Below are 22,447 nucleotides of genomic sequence, written 5' to 3' on the forward strand. Positions count from 1 at the left end.
CCACGAACTTACCAATCACCCCTGCTGTGGACCACCTGAAGGTCCAAGACACTCTCGTTACATGCACGTGCAGTTCAATGCAGAAAGTTTGAAGTTAATAACTCATCTCCTTCTGCCTTAGGCCACAAACTTATCAATCACCCCTGCTGTGGTCCAATTCTACAAAGAAGGGATCCGTATGCTCCACGACCACTGGATTAAGTGTGTATATGTAGGAGGGGACTACGTTGAAAAATAAATGTACTAGGTTTTCTAAGATTGACTCCTTCTACCTTAGGCCATGAACTTAGCAATCACCCCTCTTATGTACTACTTTGAGATTTGTTTTCCTGCAGGCATTTACAGGAAAATAAAGAAATACAAACAATCAATGTGCAAAAGGGAACAAATTGTGCAAAAATAAATAAATAACTACTGAGAACATGAGTAGTAGAGTCCTTGGAAGTGGGCCTATAGGTTGTGGAACCAGTACAGAGTTGAGTTGAGTGAAATTATCCATGCTGGTTCAAGACCTGATGGTTGAGGGGTAATAACTGTTCCTGCACTTGGTGACGTGGGCCCTGAGGCTCCTGTACCTTCTTCCCAAAGGCAGCAGTGAAAAGAGAGCATGGCCTGGATAGTGGAGGTCCTTGGTGATGGATGCTGCTTTCTTGTCCCAGTGCTCCTTGTAGATGTGCTCAGGAGGGTCCTGCCTATAATGAACTGGGTTGTATCCATCACATTTTTCAGGTTTTTTTGTTCTGGGGAATTAGTGTTTCCATACCAGGCTGTGATGCAACCAGTCAGGATACTCTCCGCTGTGCATCTATAGAAGTTAATTAGAGTTTTGGATGACATACTGAATGTATGCACACTTCTCAGGAAGTAGAGGTGCTGTTGTGCCTTCGCTGTGATGGCACTCACATGCTGGTCCTCAAATATGATAACGCCAAGGAATTTAAAGTTACTGATTCTCTCCGCCTCCAATTCTCTAATGAGGACTGACTCATGGACCTCTGGTTTCTTCCTCCTGTAGTCAATAATCAGCTCTTTGGTCATTGTTGTGGCACCATTCAACCAGATTTTCCATATCTGTTCTATATTCCAATTCATCACTATTTTTGTTTTGCAAACTTGTTACCATTGTTGTCAGCAAACTTGATTATGACATTGCAGTTGTAATTAGCCACACAAACATAGATATAAAGCATGTAGAGCAGCATGCTAAGCAGACAGCTTGTGGTGCACCTATGCTGGTGGGGATTATGGAGGAGTTTATTGGTGTCAGTACAGTGTCAGTGATTGTTGTTACCAATCTACACTGACTGGAATCTGCAAGTCAGACGATCAAAGATCCATTTGCACAGAGAAGTATCGACGTCTACGTCTTGGACCTTAGTGATGAGTTTTGAGGGGATGATGGTATTGAATGCTGAGCTGTAGTCAGTGAAGAGCATCCTAATCTATGCCTCTTCATTGTTCAGATGGAAGAGCTGAATGAAGAGCCAATGAAATGGCATCCTATCCTGGTTTGTCCTTCCAAAGTGCAACACCTTACACTCATCTGCATTAAATTCTGTATGCTATTTTAGAGACGATTTTTCCAGCTGGTCCAGATTCTGTAATCTTCTTCCACTCATACTGGACAAGACTGGAACTAGAGGTCATAGGTTAAGGGTGAAAGGTGAAATATTTAAGGTGAACCTGAGGGTAGTGTGAGAGTGGGAACAAGTTGGATTGCAACATTTAAGAGAAATTCAGATAAGTACATGCATGGGCGGGCTATGGAAGCCTATGGTCCAGATGAGGTTCAACGGGACTATGCAGAATAACAGTTCAGCATGGACTAGATGGACCAAAGGGCATATTTCTGTGCTGTAGTGCTGTATAACTATGAATCAACTCTGCTCGCTGTGCCACTGAGTAATCTTGTATGCCCTGTAATGTGATACTGCTAACATTTACTAATGTAATTTCCTGTCTGTTGACCCAGTGCAACAGGCTGTACAATGGCTGGTTCCCTGTTGGAAAGTTATCACTGAGTGTTTGTTTGCACTTCACCTCAGTTTGTCTGTCAATGGTGATTAATATCCGTCCATTTCAGCTGGGCCTTTTCTCCCCACAGGACATTGCAACTGCCGTAATGTCAATGTTATATTACAGGAAACAAGGCCTTCCCTTTGTGTACAACAGGGTCCCATATACAAAAATATAGATGATTACATCTGGAGCAACAAACAATCTGCGAGAGAAATCCTGTGGCTTGAGCAGTATCTGTGGGGGTTGGGGAGAAATTGTCAAAGTTTTGGGCCAAAAACCCTACTGATGCAGGATTCTGACCCAAAATGTCAACAATTCCTCACCCTTCCCCCTCAAAGAAGCTGCCTTACCTGCTGAGTTCCTCCAGCAGATTGTTAGTGCTGCAGATTCCAGTATCTGCAGTCTCTTGTGTCTCCAGGTGACCATATTATCTGTTGCGGGTTAACACATAAAAAACGCTGGGGGAACTCAGCAGGTCAGGCAGCACCTATGGAAATTAATAAACAGTTGATCTTTGGGGCCGAGACCCTTCTTCAGGACTGAGAAGTAAAGGGGTAGATGCCAGAATAAAAAGGTGGGGAGAGGGGAAGGAGGCTAGCTGGAAGAAGTTGGTGAAGCCAAGTGGGTGCAAAAGGTCAAGGGCTGGAGAAGAAGGAATCCGACAGGGGAGGAGATGGACCATAAGAGAAAGGGAAGGAGGAGGGAAACGAGGGGGGAAGTAATAGAGAGGTGAGAAGAAGTAGAAAGTCATAGTGGGGAATAGAGGAAGTGGAGCGGATTAGTTTACTGGAAAGAAATATCGATATTCATGTCATTAGGTTGGAAGCTGCCCAGATGGAATATATGGTGGCCTCTTCTTGGCACGAGAATGGGGCCATGGACCAACAAGTCAAAACCAGAATAGGACTGAGAATTACAATGTATGGCCACCAGGAAGTTCCGCTTCTGGTGGATGATGTGCAGGTGCTCTGTTATAGGTGCTGTTAAAGATACCAGGGACCCTCTGCTACTCTCAGGTAGACAGTTATAGATTCTACTTTAGGGTATCATGAGGAAGGTTGCTGTCAGAATCAGGTTTATTATCACTGGCATGTGATGTGAAATTTGTTAACTTAGCAGCAGCAGTTCAATGCAATATATAATCTAGCAGAGAAAAGATAAATGATAAATAAAATTAAAAAAAATAATAATCAATAAACAAGTAAATCAATTACGTATATTGAATAGATTAAAAAACATGCAAAAAAAGAAATACTGTATATTAAAAAAAAGTGAGTTAGTGTTCAATATCCATTTAGGAATCGGATGGCAGAGGGAAGAAGATGTTTCTGAATCGCTAAGTGTGTGCCTTCAGGCTTCTGTACCTCCTACCTGATGGTAACAGTGAGGAAAGGGCATGTCCTGGGTGCTGGGGGTCCTTAATATGGATGCTGCCTTTCTGAGACACCGTTTCTTAATGAAGACCTGGGTACTTTGTAGGCTAATACCCAAGATGAAGCTGACTAGATTTACAACCTTCTGCAGCTTCTTTCGGTCCTGTGGAGTAGCCCCTCCCCCAATACCAGACAGTGATGCAGCCTGTCAGAATGCAGTCCACAGTACAACTATAGAAGTTTTTGTGTGTATCTTTTGACGTGCCAAATCCCTTCAAACTCCTAATAAAGTATAGCCACTGTCTTGCCTTCTTTATAACTACATCGATATGTTGAGACCAGGTTAGAATCTCAGAGATCTTGACACCCAGGAACTTGAAACTGCTCACTCTCTCTACTTCTGATCCCTCTATGAGGATTGGTATGTGTTCCTTCATCTTACCCTTCCTGAAGTCCACAATCAGCTCTTCCGTCTTACTGACATTGAGCGCCAGGTTGTTGCTGTGGCACCACTCCACTAGTTGGCATATCTCACTCCTGTATGCCCTCTCGTCACCACCTGAGATTCTACCAACAATGGGTGTCTCATCAGCAAATTTATAGATGATATTTGAGCTATGCCTAGCCACACAGTCATGTGTATACAGAGAGTAGAGCAGTGGGCTAAGCACACACCCCTGAGGTGCACCTGTGTGGATTGTCAGCGAAGAGGATACATTATCACCAATCCGCATAGATTGTAGTCTTCCGGTTAGGAAGTCAAGGATCCAATTGCAGAGGGAGGTACAGAGGACTAGGTTCTGCAACTTTTCAATCAGGATTGTGGGAATGATGGTATTAAATGCTGAGCTATAGTTGATGAACAGCATCCTGGCATAGATGTTTGTGTTGTCCAGGTGGTCTAAAGCCGCGTGGAGAGCTATCAACAAACCATGCTCCATCTCACCATAAGGTGCATAGTGAATAAATGTAGATGACGATTTGCTCTCTATTTAATCCATGCAGTAACAGACCTGGGTGTGTAGTGGGTCCATATGGACTGATTTTTATTGCAGTTAAGCCATGACTTATCAAAGTGCCTTTTCAGTAGTGTAGAGCTTTACTGTATACCAAAAAAAAATGCTGCTGGAGGAACTAATTGTGTCAGGCAGCAGTTGTGGAGGGAAATGCACAGTTGTTGTTTTGTGTTAGGATCCTTTATCATCTGTAAACACAACTGTCCATTTCCATCTACAGATGCTGCCTTACATGTTGAGTTTCTCCAGCAGTTTGCTTTTTGTTTCCAGAAAACTGGTTAATACATGACTGTAGAGGGCACTTTACTTCATAGCAAAAGTTTTAATGCTGGGACAGGGTACCTGAAATAGAAAGTTTTCTATTCCCTAATGCAATAAATCCTTCACATCGATAAACATCGAATTCTTAAGCATAAAAACGTTTACTCGCTCCCTGAACTTCCAAATATTTTGGTGCAAATTTCTTTCTTATAAACATTTCCACTTTGCATGTTTTGTGTCTTCTTCAGCAGAGATTTCTTTTGGTTGTTAGTGTAGAAATTCCAGAAAGGAATTCATTTCTAAATTTAGACATGTTTATACAAAGTACTGTAAAGCTGGGCAACGGGGAAAATGTGTAAGGAAATTATCAAAGAGCAATTAAACCCTCTGACCCTAACCCATGTTTCCTTTGCATGTATACAAAAAATGGATGGCAGTGTGCACGGTCACAGTAGCCTCTCTGGCTCCTACCCACAGTCAAATTTCTCATCCCGGTCATCTTTTCTATCATCGATAAATACTGCTGATCACAAAGACTAAAATCTGCAAGTCTACCTCGCTAGCAAACTGGACTATTTACCAGTCCTGTGCAATTCGCATGCATTTTGACTTATATTTCATTATCTTATTAGTGGTAATATTTTGTTTAATGGGTGTGAGTGATATATGTTATGAGGGAGGAACATTGTTTCATTTGGTAGTGTGTGTGTATATATATAAACGCATACATATATAGTCAGATGACAATAAACTTGAACTTGAAATATATATTGATCAAGATAACATTCCTGAAAGTATTTGACAAATTATACTATATACATTCCTCTTACAACATGGAAGTCCTGGTTAATATGTGAAAAGTTAAAATCACTTACTATTACAACCTTATTTTTCTTGAAACTTTTGTCGCCATCTTTCTAAAGATTTATGAATTCCTTAAAAGTGGTGTCACAGGTAGATAGGGTCACGAAGTGTACTGTGTGCAGTTCTTCTCCCTTTCCTGTCAGCAGATGACCAGAACTGCACACAGTACTCCAAATTAGGCCTCACTAACTTCTTATACAACTTCAAAATAACATCCCAACTCCAGTACTCAACATTTCGATTGATGAAGGCCAATCCTTCATAAATTGGGTTACAGGAGTTGGGATATTATTTTGAAGTTGTATAAGAAGTTGGTGAGGCCTAATTTGGAGTATTGTGGGCAGTTCTGGTCACCTACGTACGGGAAAGATATCAATAAGATTGAAAGAGCACAGTGAAAATTTACAATGATATTGCTGGGACTTGAGTTCCTGAGTTATAGGGAAAGGACTTATATGAGTTATAGATTAGGACTTCTGCTCAAAGTAGTGGATATGGCCCAGTCCATCATGAGTAAAGCCCTTCCCGCCATTAAGCACATCTACAAGAAGCATTGCAGGAAAGCAGCATTCATTATCTTGGACCTCCCACCTCCCAGCACATCCTCTCTTCTGGCTGTTACCATCAGGAAGAATGTATAGAAGCCACAGGATTCACATCAGCAGGATTAGGAATAGTTATTACCCCATAACCATCAGGGTCTTGAACCAAAGGGGATAACTTCACTTGCCTCATCATTGAGATGTTCCCACAACTTTCAAGGACCCACTTTCAAGGACTCTTAATCTCATGTTCCCATGTGTTGCTTATTTATTTATTATTATTATTTCTTTCTTTTTGTATTTGCACAGATTGTTGTCTTTTGCATACTGGTTGAACACCCAAGTTGGTGCAGTCTTTCACTGATTCTATTGTGGTTATTATTCCATTATGGATTTATTGAGTATGCCTGCAAGAAAATGAGTGTCAGGGTTGTCTGTGGTGACGTATATGTACTTTGATAATAAATTTACTTTGAACTTTTAATTATGTTCCCTGCAGTCTAGGAGAATGAGGGGAGATTTAATAGAAGTATACAGAATTATGAGGGGTATAGATAGGGTAATTGCAAGCAAACTATTTCCACTGAGGTTGGGTGAGAATAGAAGTGGAGGTCAGATGTAAAGAGTGAAAGATGAAATTTTTAAGACAAAACCTGAAGGAGTATTTCTTCACTCAAAGGGTGGTGAGAGGGACCAAGGTATTATCCGAAGTGGTGGTTGCAGGTTCAATTTCAACATTTAAGAGAAATTTACGTAGGTACATAATTAAGGGCTATGGGGGGGCTGTGGTTCACATGTGGGGTCCCCAATGGGACTCGGTAGAATAATAGCTTGGCATGGATTAGATGGGCTGAAGGGCCTGTTTCTGTGCTGTAGTGTTCTATGATTGAATAACTCTACAAATCTGACCTAAATCCCACTGACTATTGGGTGGTTTATAATTATAGTCCCATTAATGTGGCCATTCCTTTCTTATTCCTCAGTTCCACCCTTTTAATTTTAGCAGGTGAGCCCTCCAGCCTGTCCCATCTGACTGCTGCCATGACATTTACCCCAACGAGTAATCTCACCCCTCCTCCTTTAATATCCCACGTGCTATTATGTTGAAAACAATAGAACCACTGAACACTGAGCAGTCAGTCCTGCCTCTCCTGTATCCAAGTCTCACTAATGGCTATCATACCATAATTCTATGTACTATTCCATGTTCTAAGCTCAATTGCCTTACCTAGTTTAATCCTTACATTAAAATAAACACAACTCAGAACAGTAGACCACCAAGCTCAAACTATCGGTTGCTTTCTTTGTAAATAGGCCTAACATCTTCTTTCCCCACACCACTATATCCTGGTACTCTGGTTCCCCTCCCCCTGCATCTCTAGTTTAACCCCCCGCCCCAGAGCAGTACTAGCGAACCTTCCCGCAAGGATATTAGTTCAGGTACAAACCATCCCATTTGGACAGGTCCCATCTTCCCTGGAAGAGAGCCCAATAATCCAAAAATCTGAAGTCCTTCCTCCTGTTCCAACTCCTTAGCCACATGGTAATCTGTATTATCTTCCTGTTCCTAGCCTCACTAGCATGTAGCACAGGTAGCAATCCTGAGATCACCATCCTGGAGGTCCTGTCCTTTAACTTAGCACCTATGGATTTGTTAACACTTCATGTCCTTGTCAGTGGGACCAACATGCACCATGCCATTCACATTTCCCCCTGTCTCAAGGCTCCAGCAGCTCAGGCTCAATCCTCACTTTGGGTTCTGTGTGAAGATTGCATATTCTCCCTGTGGCCACATGGGTTTCCTTCGGGTTCCCTGATTTCCTCCCAAATCCCAAAGATGTGTGGGTTGGTAGGTTTATTGGCCACTTAAGTTGCCCCTGGCATGTCTGTGACTGGTGGAGTTTGTGGGAAATTGATGAGAATGTGGAGAGAATAAAACTGGATTAGTATAAATACTTGATGGTCAGCATAGACTCAGTGGGTCAAGGATCTGTTTCTATGGTCTATAACTCAACACCATTTAAAATGGCTTTAAGGATTCTGTGGTTACCCACAGCACTAACCTGTTTTCTCTGCTGTTTCTCATTAGCTGGAGAAATGCCTCAAGTTTGAAGTGTCTGAAAGGGAACAAGAGGCGGCTGAGTCAAAAGCTGTGTTAGATCTCTGTCGCAAGTTTGACGATGAAGAGAGGGCATACAGGAGAAAACTTCAAGCCTATCAAGATGGACAACAGCGCCAGGCACAACTGGTGCAAAAGCTCCAGGCTAAGGTAGGAATTGCCTTTCAATATAGATTCTGACCCACATTATGTTGAAAGGTAGACCCACAGTTCTGAGAATGGAATTTTGTTTTGAAGGGCCATGGAATTTAATGGCAGAGAAATCGTCCAGTAGGTTTAGTGAGGGAGGGTTGAAAATAGAATACGTGTTAACTAAGCTTGATAGCTTGGATCTCAGTGCTGTGGAAGTGTCCTCATATACTGAACCATTAACAAATAAACCACTACTTAGAAATAAGGCAATAGGAGAGCTGGCAGTGGCGAAGATTAGTGAAGTACAGTGCTGGCTTGATTTGAGTCAGAGCTTAGGAGAGAAAGGGTGAATGGTGGAATCAGATCACAGCGTTTCTGTGGCACTGTGAACACATCATTTCTATTACAGTGCTTCAGGATGTAGGGAACAGGTCCAAGGTTTTTCCTGGATCATTTTTTATTTGTTGTCAGGAAGTGGCAGAATTAATTTAACAGTTGGGTTACTGGTAGTTTATAATTGAACTGCTTGCCAGACTATTTCACAGAGCATGGATAAGTTGACTGATCTGCGCGAAACTTGAACAAATGTGAACGATATTAAGAGGAGCTGTCAGGCTATCTATGTCTTGGAAAGGAATTTAATTTCTTTTGCCTAAATATTAAATGAGGAATCCTGGGAATAGCACAGCAGCTACAAAAACTGAGCCTTCAATAACCTCAGTAGTTGGGTCTAGCAATTGGACTGTATCACAACCATGTAACAGATCCTTCCCAGGTTATGAATGCTCGATTTATGGATACCCTGTACATATAAGCAAGTGTTTGGGAGACCAGTGTGATGGACGTAGATGGATTTGCAAGATCCTACAGGGGTGTAGGCATCTTCTGCCGAGTGGCAACAGGGTTTTCTGCCTGCCTTCTCTCGCCAACCCCCAAACCCCCTTCCCTGAGCTGCAGCAATCAGAGGTTGGGTTGAGCTGATGTGGGCTGGGAGTGCTGAGTACACTCAGTTACTCACTCCGTGAGGTGGGCTGGCTGCCGCTTTTCCCGGACCTGCTCGCTGTCCTGCCACAGCTGTTTCTGTGATCCTCGCCCGCCACCGTTGTTCATTTTCAAATTACGAACTGTTCAGATTACAAACAGTTGTCGGGTACAGAACGTAGGGAATGTGTATATCAGGAAAAGCATCAAGATCCAGTACTCTCTCCTATGTGTCTACATTTGTCATTCATTACAATAGTCACATTAGGTGGCCTATGTTTAATGAGGAAGCTCGTTGCAAAAATTGATTTGTATAACATCATGTGATGAACTAATCCAGTATTTCCTGGTGCTAATAGTCAGCAAAGACCGTGAAGCTGTCAGTTGTTCAAGAGGACAGCCGATGCAGTCCTTACTACCAATTAGTCTTATTCTCCTGCCTGTTCATATACCACAGGAACATTTTACTGTTCAAGTTTCCATTTGACTCCTCTCTGAAAACTATAGTGACATCTGCTTCTAGCACTATGCAGGCAGCACAATGGTCCAGCTGTTATTGATCTATTGACTAAGGTTCAATCCTAACTTCTTCTGCTGTCTGCATGGAACTTGCACACTCTTCTTGCAACTGCATGCCTTTCATTTGGGTTCCCTCGTGTCCTCCCACATCTCAAAGGCATGTGTGTTTGTAGGTCAATTGGCTCTCTAGTTGTCCTGGATGTTGTATGTGAGTGTTGGAATCTGGGAATGATGGGAATGTGAAGAGAATGGTGGAATTAGTTTGGGTAATTGCCTAATGGTCAGCATAGACTCAAAGATCTTACTGTTGTGTTGTATGATTTCATGGTTATGACTATCAGGTGCATGAGAGGATCTTCTCATCTCCTCTCTGTTTCAATTATCAATTAGTTTCAATCTGTGACACCTAGTTAGTAATCTTCTTTATTGGAAATAGTTTCTCCCCAATTGGTAAAACTGTCTATAGTCCTGAACACCCCCATTATATCTTTCCTTAGCCCTGTCTACCTATTCCTAGCTTGTGTACTTTTATTTGACTGAATGCCTCCTTCTATAATTCTCCAAAATGCCCTCACCCAAATTCTCAAAGCAATTTCTTATGGGAAGCATCCAAAGATCAAACAGCCTTAAAGGGAACCAGTATATAAGTTGTTTCATGTATTCATCAAAGTTAGATGAAGTTGCCAGATATGAATGCAGTAGTTGGATTTCAGTTGGATTCCGGTTGGAAAAGCCAAGAGGCTGGTTGATTTCTGTTTTATGTCTTATTGTCCCTCTTACTTAGCTAATAATGTATTGTGAATTCATTAAACAAATATTTAAGTTCTTGACATAGCCAAAACATTTAAAACTGCATCTTTTTTTTGCTAACTGAATTTTCAGTATGTTTAAGTTCGCATATTTTTAAAAGTAACCAAGTTGATCCTGGTTTTATCTAATTTAATCCAGTCTAATCCAAATGTAATTAACCTTCATTAAATCATCAGCTGATTCTGGGCACAAGTCTGCAGGGATTTCAGTTTGGTGCTGAACAATGAGCACTTGTGTTGCTTCCATGAACAAGATCCAGGTTGAAGCTCAGTGGGAATAACCTCCCAGCTGCTTAACAAAATAAATCTGTACCGAACAGGGAATTGTGGGAACACAAAACTCAATGTGGTTAGAAGCTGTGAGTTTTAGGAGCTAAGTTTGGCCAAAATGTTTCATAGGGCACACATTAGGAGAATATGCAAAGGCATGTTTACAGGACAAACTGTGCGAGAATGTTATAGAACTATCATTTACAGGGTACACTGTAAATGTATATGGAAACAGTAAGTATATTGTTACTATAACGTATTTATTGCAAAGATACATTCACAGGGTAGACTGCAGGGAAGCTTTGTAAATGGTATACCATGCCAAGATGTCCAGGACGTACACAGAAGGTGAATATTTTGATGACCTGTACATAAATTATAGTGGTATAATATTTTATTTTTTTATTGACAAACAGCACAGAATCAGCCCTTCCAGCACTTTGAGCCACGCCACCCAGCAATCCCCAATTTAATTCCAGCCTAATCACTGGACAATTTACAATGACCAATTCAACTATCAGCTGGTATGTCTTTGGACTGTGGGAGGAAACTGGAGCACCCAGTCATGGGGAGAACGTACAAACTCCTTACAAGCAGCAGCAGGAATTGACCCCAGTCTCCTGTACTGTAAATCGTTGTGCTAACCACTACTCTATCGTGCTGGCCCAATTATGGTGTTATGTTCAACAATTTTGTTTTTACAAACTGTTGAACGACCATCTTCACCCCCACTTTATTTTATCTTACCCTTGAATGGTAACTTTCTCTCTCCCCAGGTGCTGCTTAACCCCTTCACTATCCACAGAAATTTTATCATTTTTATTTCAGGTTTCTAGAATCCACAATATTTTGGTTTTGATCCATAAAAAGGTCTGTCAGGGTGATAGGTAAATTATCATCACTTGGAAGGAACAGGTTGGCAGGGTCTAAGGAACAATATCTGGGGGAATATATGGTTTAAAAAAAGTTGTGGGGATGTCTGTAACGGTCCTGGCTTTCAGTCTGAGGAACTAGGGGATGTGGAGAGAAGTGGAATTCAAAACAAGGGAGTGATGGGCAACTGAGAGGGGGAAGGTTGGTCAGATACAAGCAAAGGTGAGCAGAATCTTAGAAATGGATGGAGAAGAGAAAAAAGATCTGATGCTCAGCATAGAATTAAACTGGATTTCAAGGTCATAAAATGGCAGGCAAAGTGAGCATTGAATTGCCAACAAGGAAGCAGTTTGCAGTGGAGGTTAAAGGTGAGATGAAGGTGGAAATTTATTCATTTAGGAATATAATTTGGAGATGGAACACTGACACTGAGGCAGTGAAGAAACTAAAGAAATAACAGTGGTGGAGCTATATTTTTGCATTACCTGTAAATGGAGTGTGTCTTCAACATTTCTTGTCTGTATTCCATCTGGATCAAAAGATTTCAAGAACATAAAAAATGATCTTCACTTTGCCCAACACCATTACTTTACTCAATTTTGTTACTCCTGGCTAAATTCCAAAAATATTTATTCCCCAAGAACATGAGACCTATTGAATGAAAGGGGAATGCTGATAATATAAAAAAAACTCGATGAAGTCAGCTCAACCCCATATCAAAGTTGCTGAAAAACTCCTTGTGAAGAGGGATCTTGCCTTTTGACAGTGTAGTATAGCTCTCTGCAAGCAAAATAAACCTTCAGTCATTCAAATGTGGATTGGACTGGATCAGTAGAAGATAAACACTGGAGATTCTACAGATGCTGGAAATCCAGAGCAACACACAAAATGCTGAAAGAACTCAGCAACTCAAGCAACATCAACGGCAAGGAATAAAAAGTCAGTGTTTTGGGCCAAGACTCTCCATCAGGACTGGAAAGAGAGGTGGAAGAAACCAGAATCAGTAGAAGATGTTCTTTACAGGATAATGTTCAGACTAAGATGAGTGGGAATGGGGATTCTGCATTGATCTGGAATCATCTTTGTGCCTGAATTTTTGCAGTACAGTAAAATTCTGATAATTTAGCTTTCAAATGTTTCGATACCCTAAAAGTTGGGCATCTTTCTCACTCATTAATTCAGCATGTCCAGAGTGCACGCAGAGAGCAGATATGGAGAGCAGAACCCAGTGAATCTGTTTTTCAGTTGTGTGATGCTGTGGTCACACTGGCTTTCCACATTTCATGATCAATTTTACATTCTAGAGAAAATATGTCTCACCTTAAATGTATCCGCTATGCAGCTGAATATATTGGTCAGAGTTTTATAGCTTCCTATTAGTCTAGTTTATGTGGAAGGGGATGGAATCTTTCCCAAAGTTTTTCCTCCTCAAAGTAAGGATTATCCAGTTGTCAGCTATGTGGTTTATGAGTTGTCTTCACTAAAATGTGCGACTCTGGAGGTATTCTTCCTACATCATTTCTAATTCATTTTGCTTGAGCTGTTTGACATGGAAGGTAAGAACATGAGAAACTATGGTAAGGGGTAAGCCATTCAAAACCTCATGTCTGTCCTGCCATTCAATATAGAAACATAGGAAACCTACAGCACAAGACAGGTCCATTGACCCACAATGCTGTGCCGAACATGCACTTACTTTAGAAATTACCTAGGGTTACCCATAGCCCTCTGTTTTTCTAAGCTCCATGTACCTATCCAGGAGTCTCTTAAAAGACCCTATTGTATCCGCCTCCACCACTGTTGCCGGCAGCCTATTCCACTCACTCACCACTCCCTGCATAAAAATCTTACTCCTGTCATCTCCTCTGTACCTACTTCCAAGCACCTTAAAATTGTGCCCTCTCGTGCTAGCCATTTCAGTCGTGAGAAAAAGCCTCTGACTATCCACACAATCAATGCTTCTCATCATCTTGTACACCTCTATCAGGTCACCTCTCATCCTCCATTGCTCCAAGGAGAAAAGGCCATGTTCACTCAAGCTATTCACGTAAGGCATGCTCCCCAATCCAGGCAACATCCTTGTAAATCTCCTCTGCACCCTTTCTATAGTTTCCACATCCTTCCTGCAGTGAGGTGACCAGAAATGAGCACAGAACTCCAAGTGGAGTCTGACCAGGGTTCCATAAAGCTGTAACATTACCTCTCGGCTCTTAAACTCAATCCCATGGTTGATGAAGTCCAATGCACCATATGACTTTTTATCCATACAATCAACCGGCACAGCAGATTTGAAAATCCTATGGACTCAGACCCCAAGATCTCTCTGATCCTCCACACTGCCAAGAGTCTTACCATTAATACTATATTCTGCCATCATATTTGACCTACCAAAATGAACCTCCTCACACTTATCTGGGTTGAACTCCATCTGCCACTTCTCAGCACAGTTTTGCATCCTATTGATGTCCCGCTGTCACCTCTGACAGCCCTCCACACTATCCACTACACCCTCAACCTTTGTGTCGTCAGCAAATTTACAAACCCATCCTTCCACTTCCTCATCCAGGTCATTTATGAACATCACAAAGAGAAGAGGTCCCAGAACAGATCCCTGAGGCATACCACTGGTTACCAACCTCCATGCAGAATATGACCTGTCTACAAACACTCTTTGCCTTCTGTGGGCAAGCCAATTCTGGATCCACAAAGCAAGCTTCCCTTGGATCCCATGCCTCCTTACTTTCTCAATAAGTCTTGCATGGGGTACCTTCTCAAATGCCTTGCTGAAATCCATATACACTACATCTACTGCTCTACCTTCATCAATGTGTTTAGTCACATCCTCAAAAAATTCAATCAGGCTTGTAAGGCATGACCTGCCTTTGACAAAGCCATACTGACTATTCCTAATCATATTATGCCTCTCCAAATGTTCATAAATCCTGCCTCTCAGGATCTTATCCATCAACTTACCAACCATTGAAGTAAGACTCACTGGTCTATACTTTCCTGGGCTATCTCTACTTGCTTTTTTGAATAAAGGAACAACATCTTCAACCCTCCAATCCTCCGGAACCTCTTCCAGCCCTATTGATGATACAAAGGTCATCACCATAGGATCAGCAATCTCCTCCCCCACCTCCCACAGTAGCCTGGGGTACATTTCTTCTGGTCCCGCATGACTTATCCAACTTGATGCTCTCCAGAAGCTCCAGCACATCCTCTTTCTTAATGTCTATACGCTCAATCTTTTCAGTCCGCTGTAAGTCATCCCTACAATCGCCAAGGTTCTTTTCTGTAGTGAATACTGAAGCAAAGTATTCATTAGGTACCTCCACTATCTCCTCTGGTTCCATACATAATTTTTCCACTGTCACACTTGACTAGTTCTATTCTGTCACGTCTTATCCTCTTTCTCTTCACATACTTGTAGAAAGCTTTGGGTTTTCCTTAATCCTGTCCACCAAGGCCTTCTCTTGGCCCCTTCTGGCTCTCCTAATCTCATTCTTAATCTCCTTCTTGCTAGCCTTATAATTTTCCAGATCTCTATCATTACCTAGTTTTTTGAACCTTTTGAAAGCTTTTCTTGACTAGATTTTCAACAGCCTTTGTACACCATGGCTCCTGTACCCTACCACTCTTTCCCTGTCTTACTGGAATGCATCTATGCAGAATGTCATGCAAATATCCGCTGAACATTTGCCACATTTTTACCATACATTTCCCTGAGAACATCTGCTCCTAATTTATGCTTCCAAGTTCCTGCCTGATAGCTTCATATTTCCCCTTACTCCAGTTAAACGTTTTCCTAACTTGTCTGTTCCTATCCCTGTCCAATGGTAAAGGAGATAGAATTATGATTATTGTCTCCAAAATGCTCTCCCACTGAGAGACCTGACACCTGACAAGGTTCATTTCCCAATACCAGATCAAGTACAGTCTCTCCTCTAGTTGGTTTATTTACATATTGTGTCAGGAAACCTTCCTGAACACACCTAACAAACTCCACCCCATCTAAACCCCTCACTCTAGGGAGATGCCAATCACTATTTGGGAAATTAAAATCTCCCACCACAACAACCCTGTTACTATTACACCTTTCCAGAATCTGTCTCCCTATCTGCTCTTTGAAGTCCCTGTTACTGTTGGGTGGTCTATAAAAAAAAAATTCAGTACAGTTATTAACCCATTCCTATTCCTAATTACCACACACAGAGACTCTGTAGACAATCCCTCCCTGACTTCCTCCTTATTCTGCAGTCTTGACACTATCTCTGATCAGCTGTGCCACGCCCCCACCTCTTTTGCCTCCCTCCCTGTCCTTTCTGAAACATCTAAACCCTGGCACTTGAAGTAGCCATTCCTGCCCTTGAGCCATCCAAGTCTCTGTAATGGCCACAACATCATTGCTCCAAGTACTGATCCACACTCTAAGCTCATCCACTTTATTCATAATACTCCTTGCATTAAAATAGACACATCCCAAACCATCAGTCTGAGTGTATCCCTTCTCTATCACCTGCCTATCCTCCCTCTCGCACTGTCTCCAAGCTTTCTCTATTTGTGAGCCAACCGCCTCTTCCTCTCGTCTCTTCAGTTCGGTTCCCACCCACCAGCAATTCTAGTTTAAACTCTCCCCAACAGCCTTAGCAAACCTCACCGCCAGGATATTGGTCCCCCTGGGATTCAAGTGCAACCCATCCTTTTTGTACAGGTCACACCTGCTCCAAAAGAGGTCACAGTGATCCAGAAATCTGAATCCCTGCCTCCTGCTTCAATCCCTCAGCCATGCATTTATCCTCCATCTCACTCTATTCCTATACTCACGGTCACGTGGCATAGGCACTAATACCAAGATTACTGCCTTTGAGGTCCTAGTTCTCAGCTTCTTTCCTAATTCCCTGTAGTCTATTCTCAGGACCTCCTTCCTTTTCCTACCTATGTCATTGGTACCAATATATACCACAACCACTGCTGTTCACCTTCCCACTTCAGGATATTGTGGATGTGGTCAGAAACATCCTGGACCCTGGCAGATGGGAGGCAAGTTACCATCCGTGTTTCTTTCCTGCATGCACAGAATCTCCTGACTGATCCCCTAATTATAGAGTCCCCTATCACTACGAGGAGGACAGTGCCTTCAAGTGCAGTCAATACAGCTGAGACTGTCACTCCCATGTAGGCCTTTACAGCCACAACAGACGCTGCTCTAACACAAACTGAAGCTAGACTTTCCAGGCGCAGATCCATGGTCTCGCGAGACTAACGGATGCCACCACCACCACCTATCACTACGACTATCCTCTTCCTTTCCCTGCCCTTCTGAGCCACAGGGCCGGACTCTGTGCCAGAGACGCAGGCACTGTTCCTTCCTCCAGGTAGGTCGTCACCCCCAAAAGTACTCAAACAGGGGTACTTATTGTTAAGGGGGAACAGCCACTAGTATCTGAATCTTGCCCTTCCCTCTCCTGACTGTTACTCACTTATCTGTCTCCCGAGGCCCTGGTGTGACTACTTGCCTATAGCTCCTGTCTATCACCTCCTCACTTTCCCTGACCAGATGAAGGTCATCGAGCTGCATCTCCAGTTCCCTAACCCAGTTCCTAAGGAGCTGCAGCTCAACGCACCTGGTGTAGAGGTGGCCGTCTGGGAGGCTGGGAGTCTCCCGGACATCCCACATCCAACACCCAGTACAGAACACCGGCCTCACAGACATACTTCCTATTACTATTCCTCACAGGTAACTTATTGCGCCTTGACCCCTTATTGCCTAAACCCTTTTGAGCCAAAGCCCTCCTACTCTGCCTCTTTCTGATCTTACACCCGCTCTATAAAACTGTCTTCTTTTAAATTCTTCCCACTGGTCTAACTCACTGACCTGCACACACTTGCACAGTTGTGCCTCGATCAAACCTGATCAGAGTTGATATGTCCCCGGCCTCAATAGCTCTGTGCCACTTCTACATTGCCCTCAGATCGCCAATCTTACATTAATCTATCGACCTTCATTAAATCCCTGCATTGATCTAACCTCTACACCCACCTGAGCTAGGGAATTCCAGAGGTTCTTCACATTCTGCTTGAAGTAGTTTTGAGGTACCGCAATTTTAAATGATTGCCCCTTTTTATTGTAGTTATGACCTCTGCAAGATCCTCCCACAGGAGAAAAGATGTCAACACCTACCTTGTTAGGCCCCCTCAAAATGTTATATGTTTCAATAAGATCACCCCAATTCTTCTACATTTAAAACTTATAGATCTAAATTTTATAGACGCTTGTGATAGGATTACTCTTCCAATCCAGGAATTAGACCAGTGAATACTTTTGGCTGCCTTCAATGCCAATATTTCCCTTCCTAATTAAGGAAATCGAATTCCTGCTCAGAAATGGAGCATACGCAGTAGAATAGCTCTTAAACAGTTTAGTTACAAGCAGTAGTGAACAAAATGCTTACTCAAGGCGGGACTAAAATCCCATATTAGATTAGGTTAGATTATGAGGACACTCAGTCCTCGTTTATTGTCATTTAGAAATGCATGCATTAAAAAATGATACAATGGTCCTCCAGAATGACATCACAAAAAAAACAGGACAACCCAAGACTAAAACTGACAAAACCACATAATTATAACATATAGTTACAACAATGCAAAGTAATACCATAATTTGATAAAGAGCAGACCACAGGCACAGTAAAACAAAGTCTCAAAGTCCCGATCGACTCATCATCTAACGCAGGTAGCAGGAGGGAGAAACTCTCCCTGCCATGAACCTCCAAGCACTGACAACTTGCCGATGTATTGGAAGCACCTAACCGCAGCCAACTCTGAGTCCATCCGAAAACTTCGAGCCTCTGATCAGCCCCTTTGATACAGCCTCTCTGTGCACCATCCTCTGCTGAGCGCTTTGACCCTGCCCCGGCCGCCGAGCAACAAGCAAAGCCGAGGACTCGGGGCCTTCTCCACTGGAGATTCTGGACCACACAGTAGCAGCCGCAGCAAAGCAGGCATTTCAGAAGTTTCGCCAGATGTTCCTCCGTGCTCTCACGTCCATCTCCATTAAATCAGAATTGTGCACGGCCCCCTACTCAACAAATAACAGACATCACCACCGGAGTGGCCGCTGCGAGCTGCGTCGCGCCGCCATCGATAAAGAGCACCTCATTCACTCTCGCAGTGAGATAGTTTCTAGCATAGATGTTGCTAAAGTGTTAAATCTGCTGCAGTATTTGGCTAATATAAACAATACTTGGACCCAAGCTGCAATTGGACAGATGACTGGAGATAACCTCAGGCCTGCTCCAAGAAAGATCCTGAACTAAACACAAAATACTGATGGTAAACCACTTCCCATTGCATAGAATTCCGACTCCAAGAATAACAGTTAAAGCACACAAACTACTGATCCAAGCAAAGAATGTTCTGGATTATCCAGTGTTGAATGGCCAGAGCACTGAACACAAATATTCCCCAGGCGCATGCCTTTGAGCACACTTCCAAGCTTAATCACCCTCAAATCTAATAATTGAGCATGTTTCAGTTTTCCGGCTGCCCTCGCTGGTCAAATGAATGAATGGTTAAGGAGCTTGAACACGTGTGTTGACTAACTGACTATTTTTATTTTCGATTATAGAAAGCCTCATCCAATGTTTTTTTGGCAATCCCGTTGAGCTATTTGTGAAAATTTTGTAATCAATGACTTTTATTATAAAGTCAATCTTTTGCCAGTTTAAATTTCAGGTTTAAAAAAAATCAAATCAAAACACTAGCTTTTCTGCAGCACTTTTTAATTCCCTGTGACATCCTAAAGCACATTCCATCTAATGAAGTATGTTTTATTGTGGAGCAACAGTTATAGGAAATAAGCTGACCAAATTGTGCACACTAGGGGGTTATAACTAGCAACATGATATTACGGGATTATTGTGATGTTGAGAGCGACCTCCACTCTTTCTCTTTGCAACGATGCCATGGGATTCCACATTTTCTGTTTTCTTTTCAGATGGAGGTAAGGGCACTGGGTTAGAGAACTGTAGTGTATTGTGGGTTCCTCTGTACTTGTGTAACTATCACTCTGACTGAGTTAGGCATGGAGCATTAAATAACAGAAATGTTTATTGTAACAGTTGAGCCCAGACTTTCTGAAAATATTTTACAAACAATATTATAATAAATAACCACCTTACTCATTCTCTTAAGGTAGCACCAACCCAGCAGCCTTAAGGTAGCACTTAACACTGAATATGTATAATTTCTTTTTTATTCCCTGTTACGAGAATACACATAAAATTAAGATGTTTGCTGGCCTGGGCTAGCATCAGTGGCATCAGCAGTTGGTCTGCCACCTGCCCTCAGGGGAAGGAGAGATAAGGAACAATGGAGCAGCGTCTGGAGATGTGTAATGAAGGGATGTGGGAGGAAGAGCTGTCTGGAGCGGCTCCCCCCTTTGAACCCTGAACTGTTTGAAGTGATGGACAGGCGATACCCCAGCAGGGGGATAAAAAGGGACAGGTTCGCTAAGACAGTCACACACGCCACCCGAGGTAACGAGACCCTGGAAGCGGTGCGCTTCTCACGAGTGGGTGAGAAGTCCCAGACAACGACAAGGGTGGAAAGGTACGATCAGCGGGAACCCGGTGTGTGTCCGCCCTTGCCTGGGTGCCGGGTTCACTGCAGAGGATCGACCGCATCTGGAGGAGGGGTCACAGTCGGTGACCTCAGGTGACATCACCAAGGACCTGCCCAAAAGCTGTTTGTGAGCCATCCCGCTGGTCTGTGAGTGAAGCCGTTCTGAATGATCAGTTGTTCTTATTCTGTCTCTCTCCCCCCACCTTGTCCATCGCCATGGCAACGATTACTGCGAACTGAACTACAAACTGGACTGAACTTTGAGTCATTTTGAAATTGGTCATTTAACCCCTAGACAACGATAGAGCTTGATTGGTGCTGTTATCTTAATTCTGTGCACATGTGTGGTTATCATTGTTGAATTGTTGCATTTATTATCCTTTCGATTACTGTGTTGCTTGTCTCTTTAATAAAACTTTCTTAGTTCTAGTACTCCAGACTCCAACTGAGTGATCCATTTCTGCTGGTTTGGCAACCCAGTTACGGGGTACGTAACATAAGTGGGGGCTCGTCCGGGATTTTGAACGCTAAATTTGGGACGGAGTAAATTGATTGGGTTAAAATTCCCGAAAGAAAGAAAAGACAAACAGCAGAAATGGAGGTTGAGGAATTTATAAAGGCGCCGACCTTGGAGGCATTAGAGGATGCCAGGAAATCGGAATTGATAGCTGTGGCAAAACGGGTGAATCTTGCTAAGGTGAAGTCGACAATGAGGAGAGAGGAGATACACAGAGCTATTGTAGAGCACTATGTATCTAAAGGTGTGTTTCCCCAAGGTGAGCTGGGGGAGGTGTCTATTGAAAAACCTGCTGGAGACGCGGTACAGGTACAGCTTGAAAAACTGAGACTCGAGCACGAGTTCCGGGTACGGCAGTTAGAAAGGCAGGAGAAAGAGAGAGAGTTAGAAAGGCAGGAGAAAGAGAGAGAGAGGGACAGACAGTTGGAGAGAGAAGAGAGAGAGAGGGACAGACAGTTGGAGAGAGAGGAGAAACAGAGGGAAAGGGAATTTGAGCTGGAGAAGTTAAAGATAAGGGCCGAGCAGGGGCTCGTGCCGAACCAAGGTGGAGGGTTCCGGGCGACCCAGGAGGTTAGGCTGGTTCCCCCATTTGACGATACCGATGTGGATCGGTACTTTCTCCACTTCGAAAAAGTGGCTATAAGTCAGGAATGGCCGAGGGATAAGTGGGTTGTCTTACTTCAGAGTGTACTGAAAGGGAAAGCCCAACAAGCTTACTCCGCTTTATCCCCGGAAGATGCCCAGAAGTATGAGGTGGTGAAGGAGGCCATCCTCAGGACTTATGAGTTGGTCCCGGAGGCATACCGGCAGAGGTTCCGGAATGCGAGGAAGCGGTGGGACCGCACGTATTTGGAGTTTGCTCGCGAGATGCAAACATATTGTGAGCGTTGGTGCGCCTCGAAAGGGGTAGAGGGGGATTATGACAGACTGCTGCAACTGGTTCTGATTGAGCAGTTTAAAGGTTGTGTCCCTGAGGGTATGAGACCCTACCTCGATGAGAAAGAGGCAGCCACGTTAGCCGCAACTGCTAAGTTAGCGGATGAGTATGCGTTGACGCATAAAATGAAGGTTGCCCCGAGTAAAGGCTACCAGAAGGGTAGTCAGGACGGCGGGGAGAGTCCACCGGAAAAGTCAGAAAGTAAGCCGGGGACTAGTGAAAAGGATAAGGTAGACCGGGAGCAGCCTGGTAGGAAGTCTCCTGGGGTCGTCTGTTATAATTGTGGGAAAGTCGGACACTTTGCGTCCAGGTGCTTTGCCCCAAGGAAGGAGACGGGGAAAGGAAAAGCGGAAATTTTGAATAGCTGTATTGAGCTGTTAAGCGAACCGCTAGGGAAGGACAGGTCTGAAAAAGTCCAGGAAGGGCGCGAGAGGTTTATCTCGGCCGGACTGGTGTCAGTGAAAAAGAGGTTAAAACCAGTTCCAGTGCGGATCTGGAGAGACACGGGAGCGTGTCAGTCACTAATACTGAAGAGTGTATTAGAGTTTAGCTCAGAGACCCAGACTGGGGAGGTAGAGGTCAAAGGT

The 22,447-nt window shown here is 43.2% G+C and overlaps 1 protein-coding gene across 1 annotated transcript in view; it reads left to right on the plus strand.

Annotated features, from left to right (window-relative positions):
• Window positions 1-22,447, plus strand: part of LOC134345449 (rootletin-like) — a 387,184-nt gene that overhangs the window by 127,875 nt on the left and 236,862 nt on the right. The window contains exon 4 of the mRNA XM_063046136.1: window positions 8,165-8,344. Within this exon, the coding sequence (XP_062902206.1) occupies window positions 8,165-8,344 (180 nt within the window). The remainder of the gene's footprint in view (window positions 1-8,164; window positions 8,345-22,447) is intronic.

Source organism: Mobula hypostoma, chromosome 4 (assembly GCF_963921235.1).
Source record: "Mobula hypostoma chromosome 4, sMobHyp1.1, whole genome shotgun sequence".
Lineage (NCBI taxonomy): Eukaryota > Metazoa > Chordata > Chondrichthyes > Myliobatiformes > Myliobatidae > Mobula > Mobula hypostoma.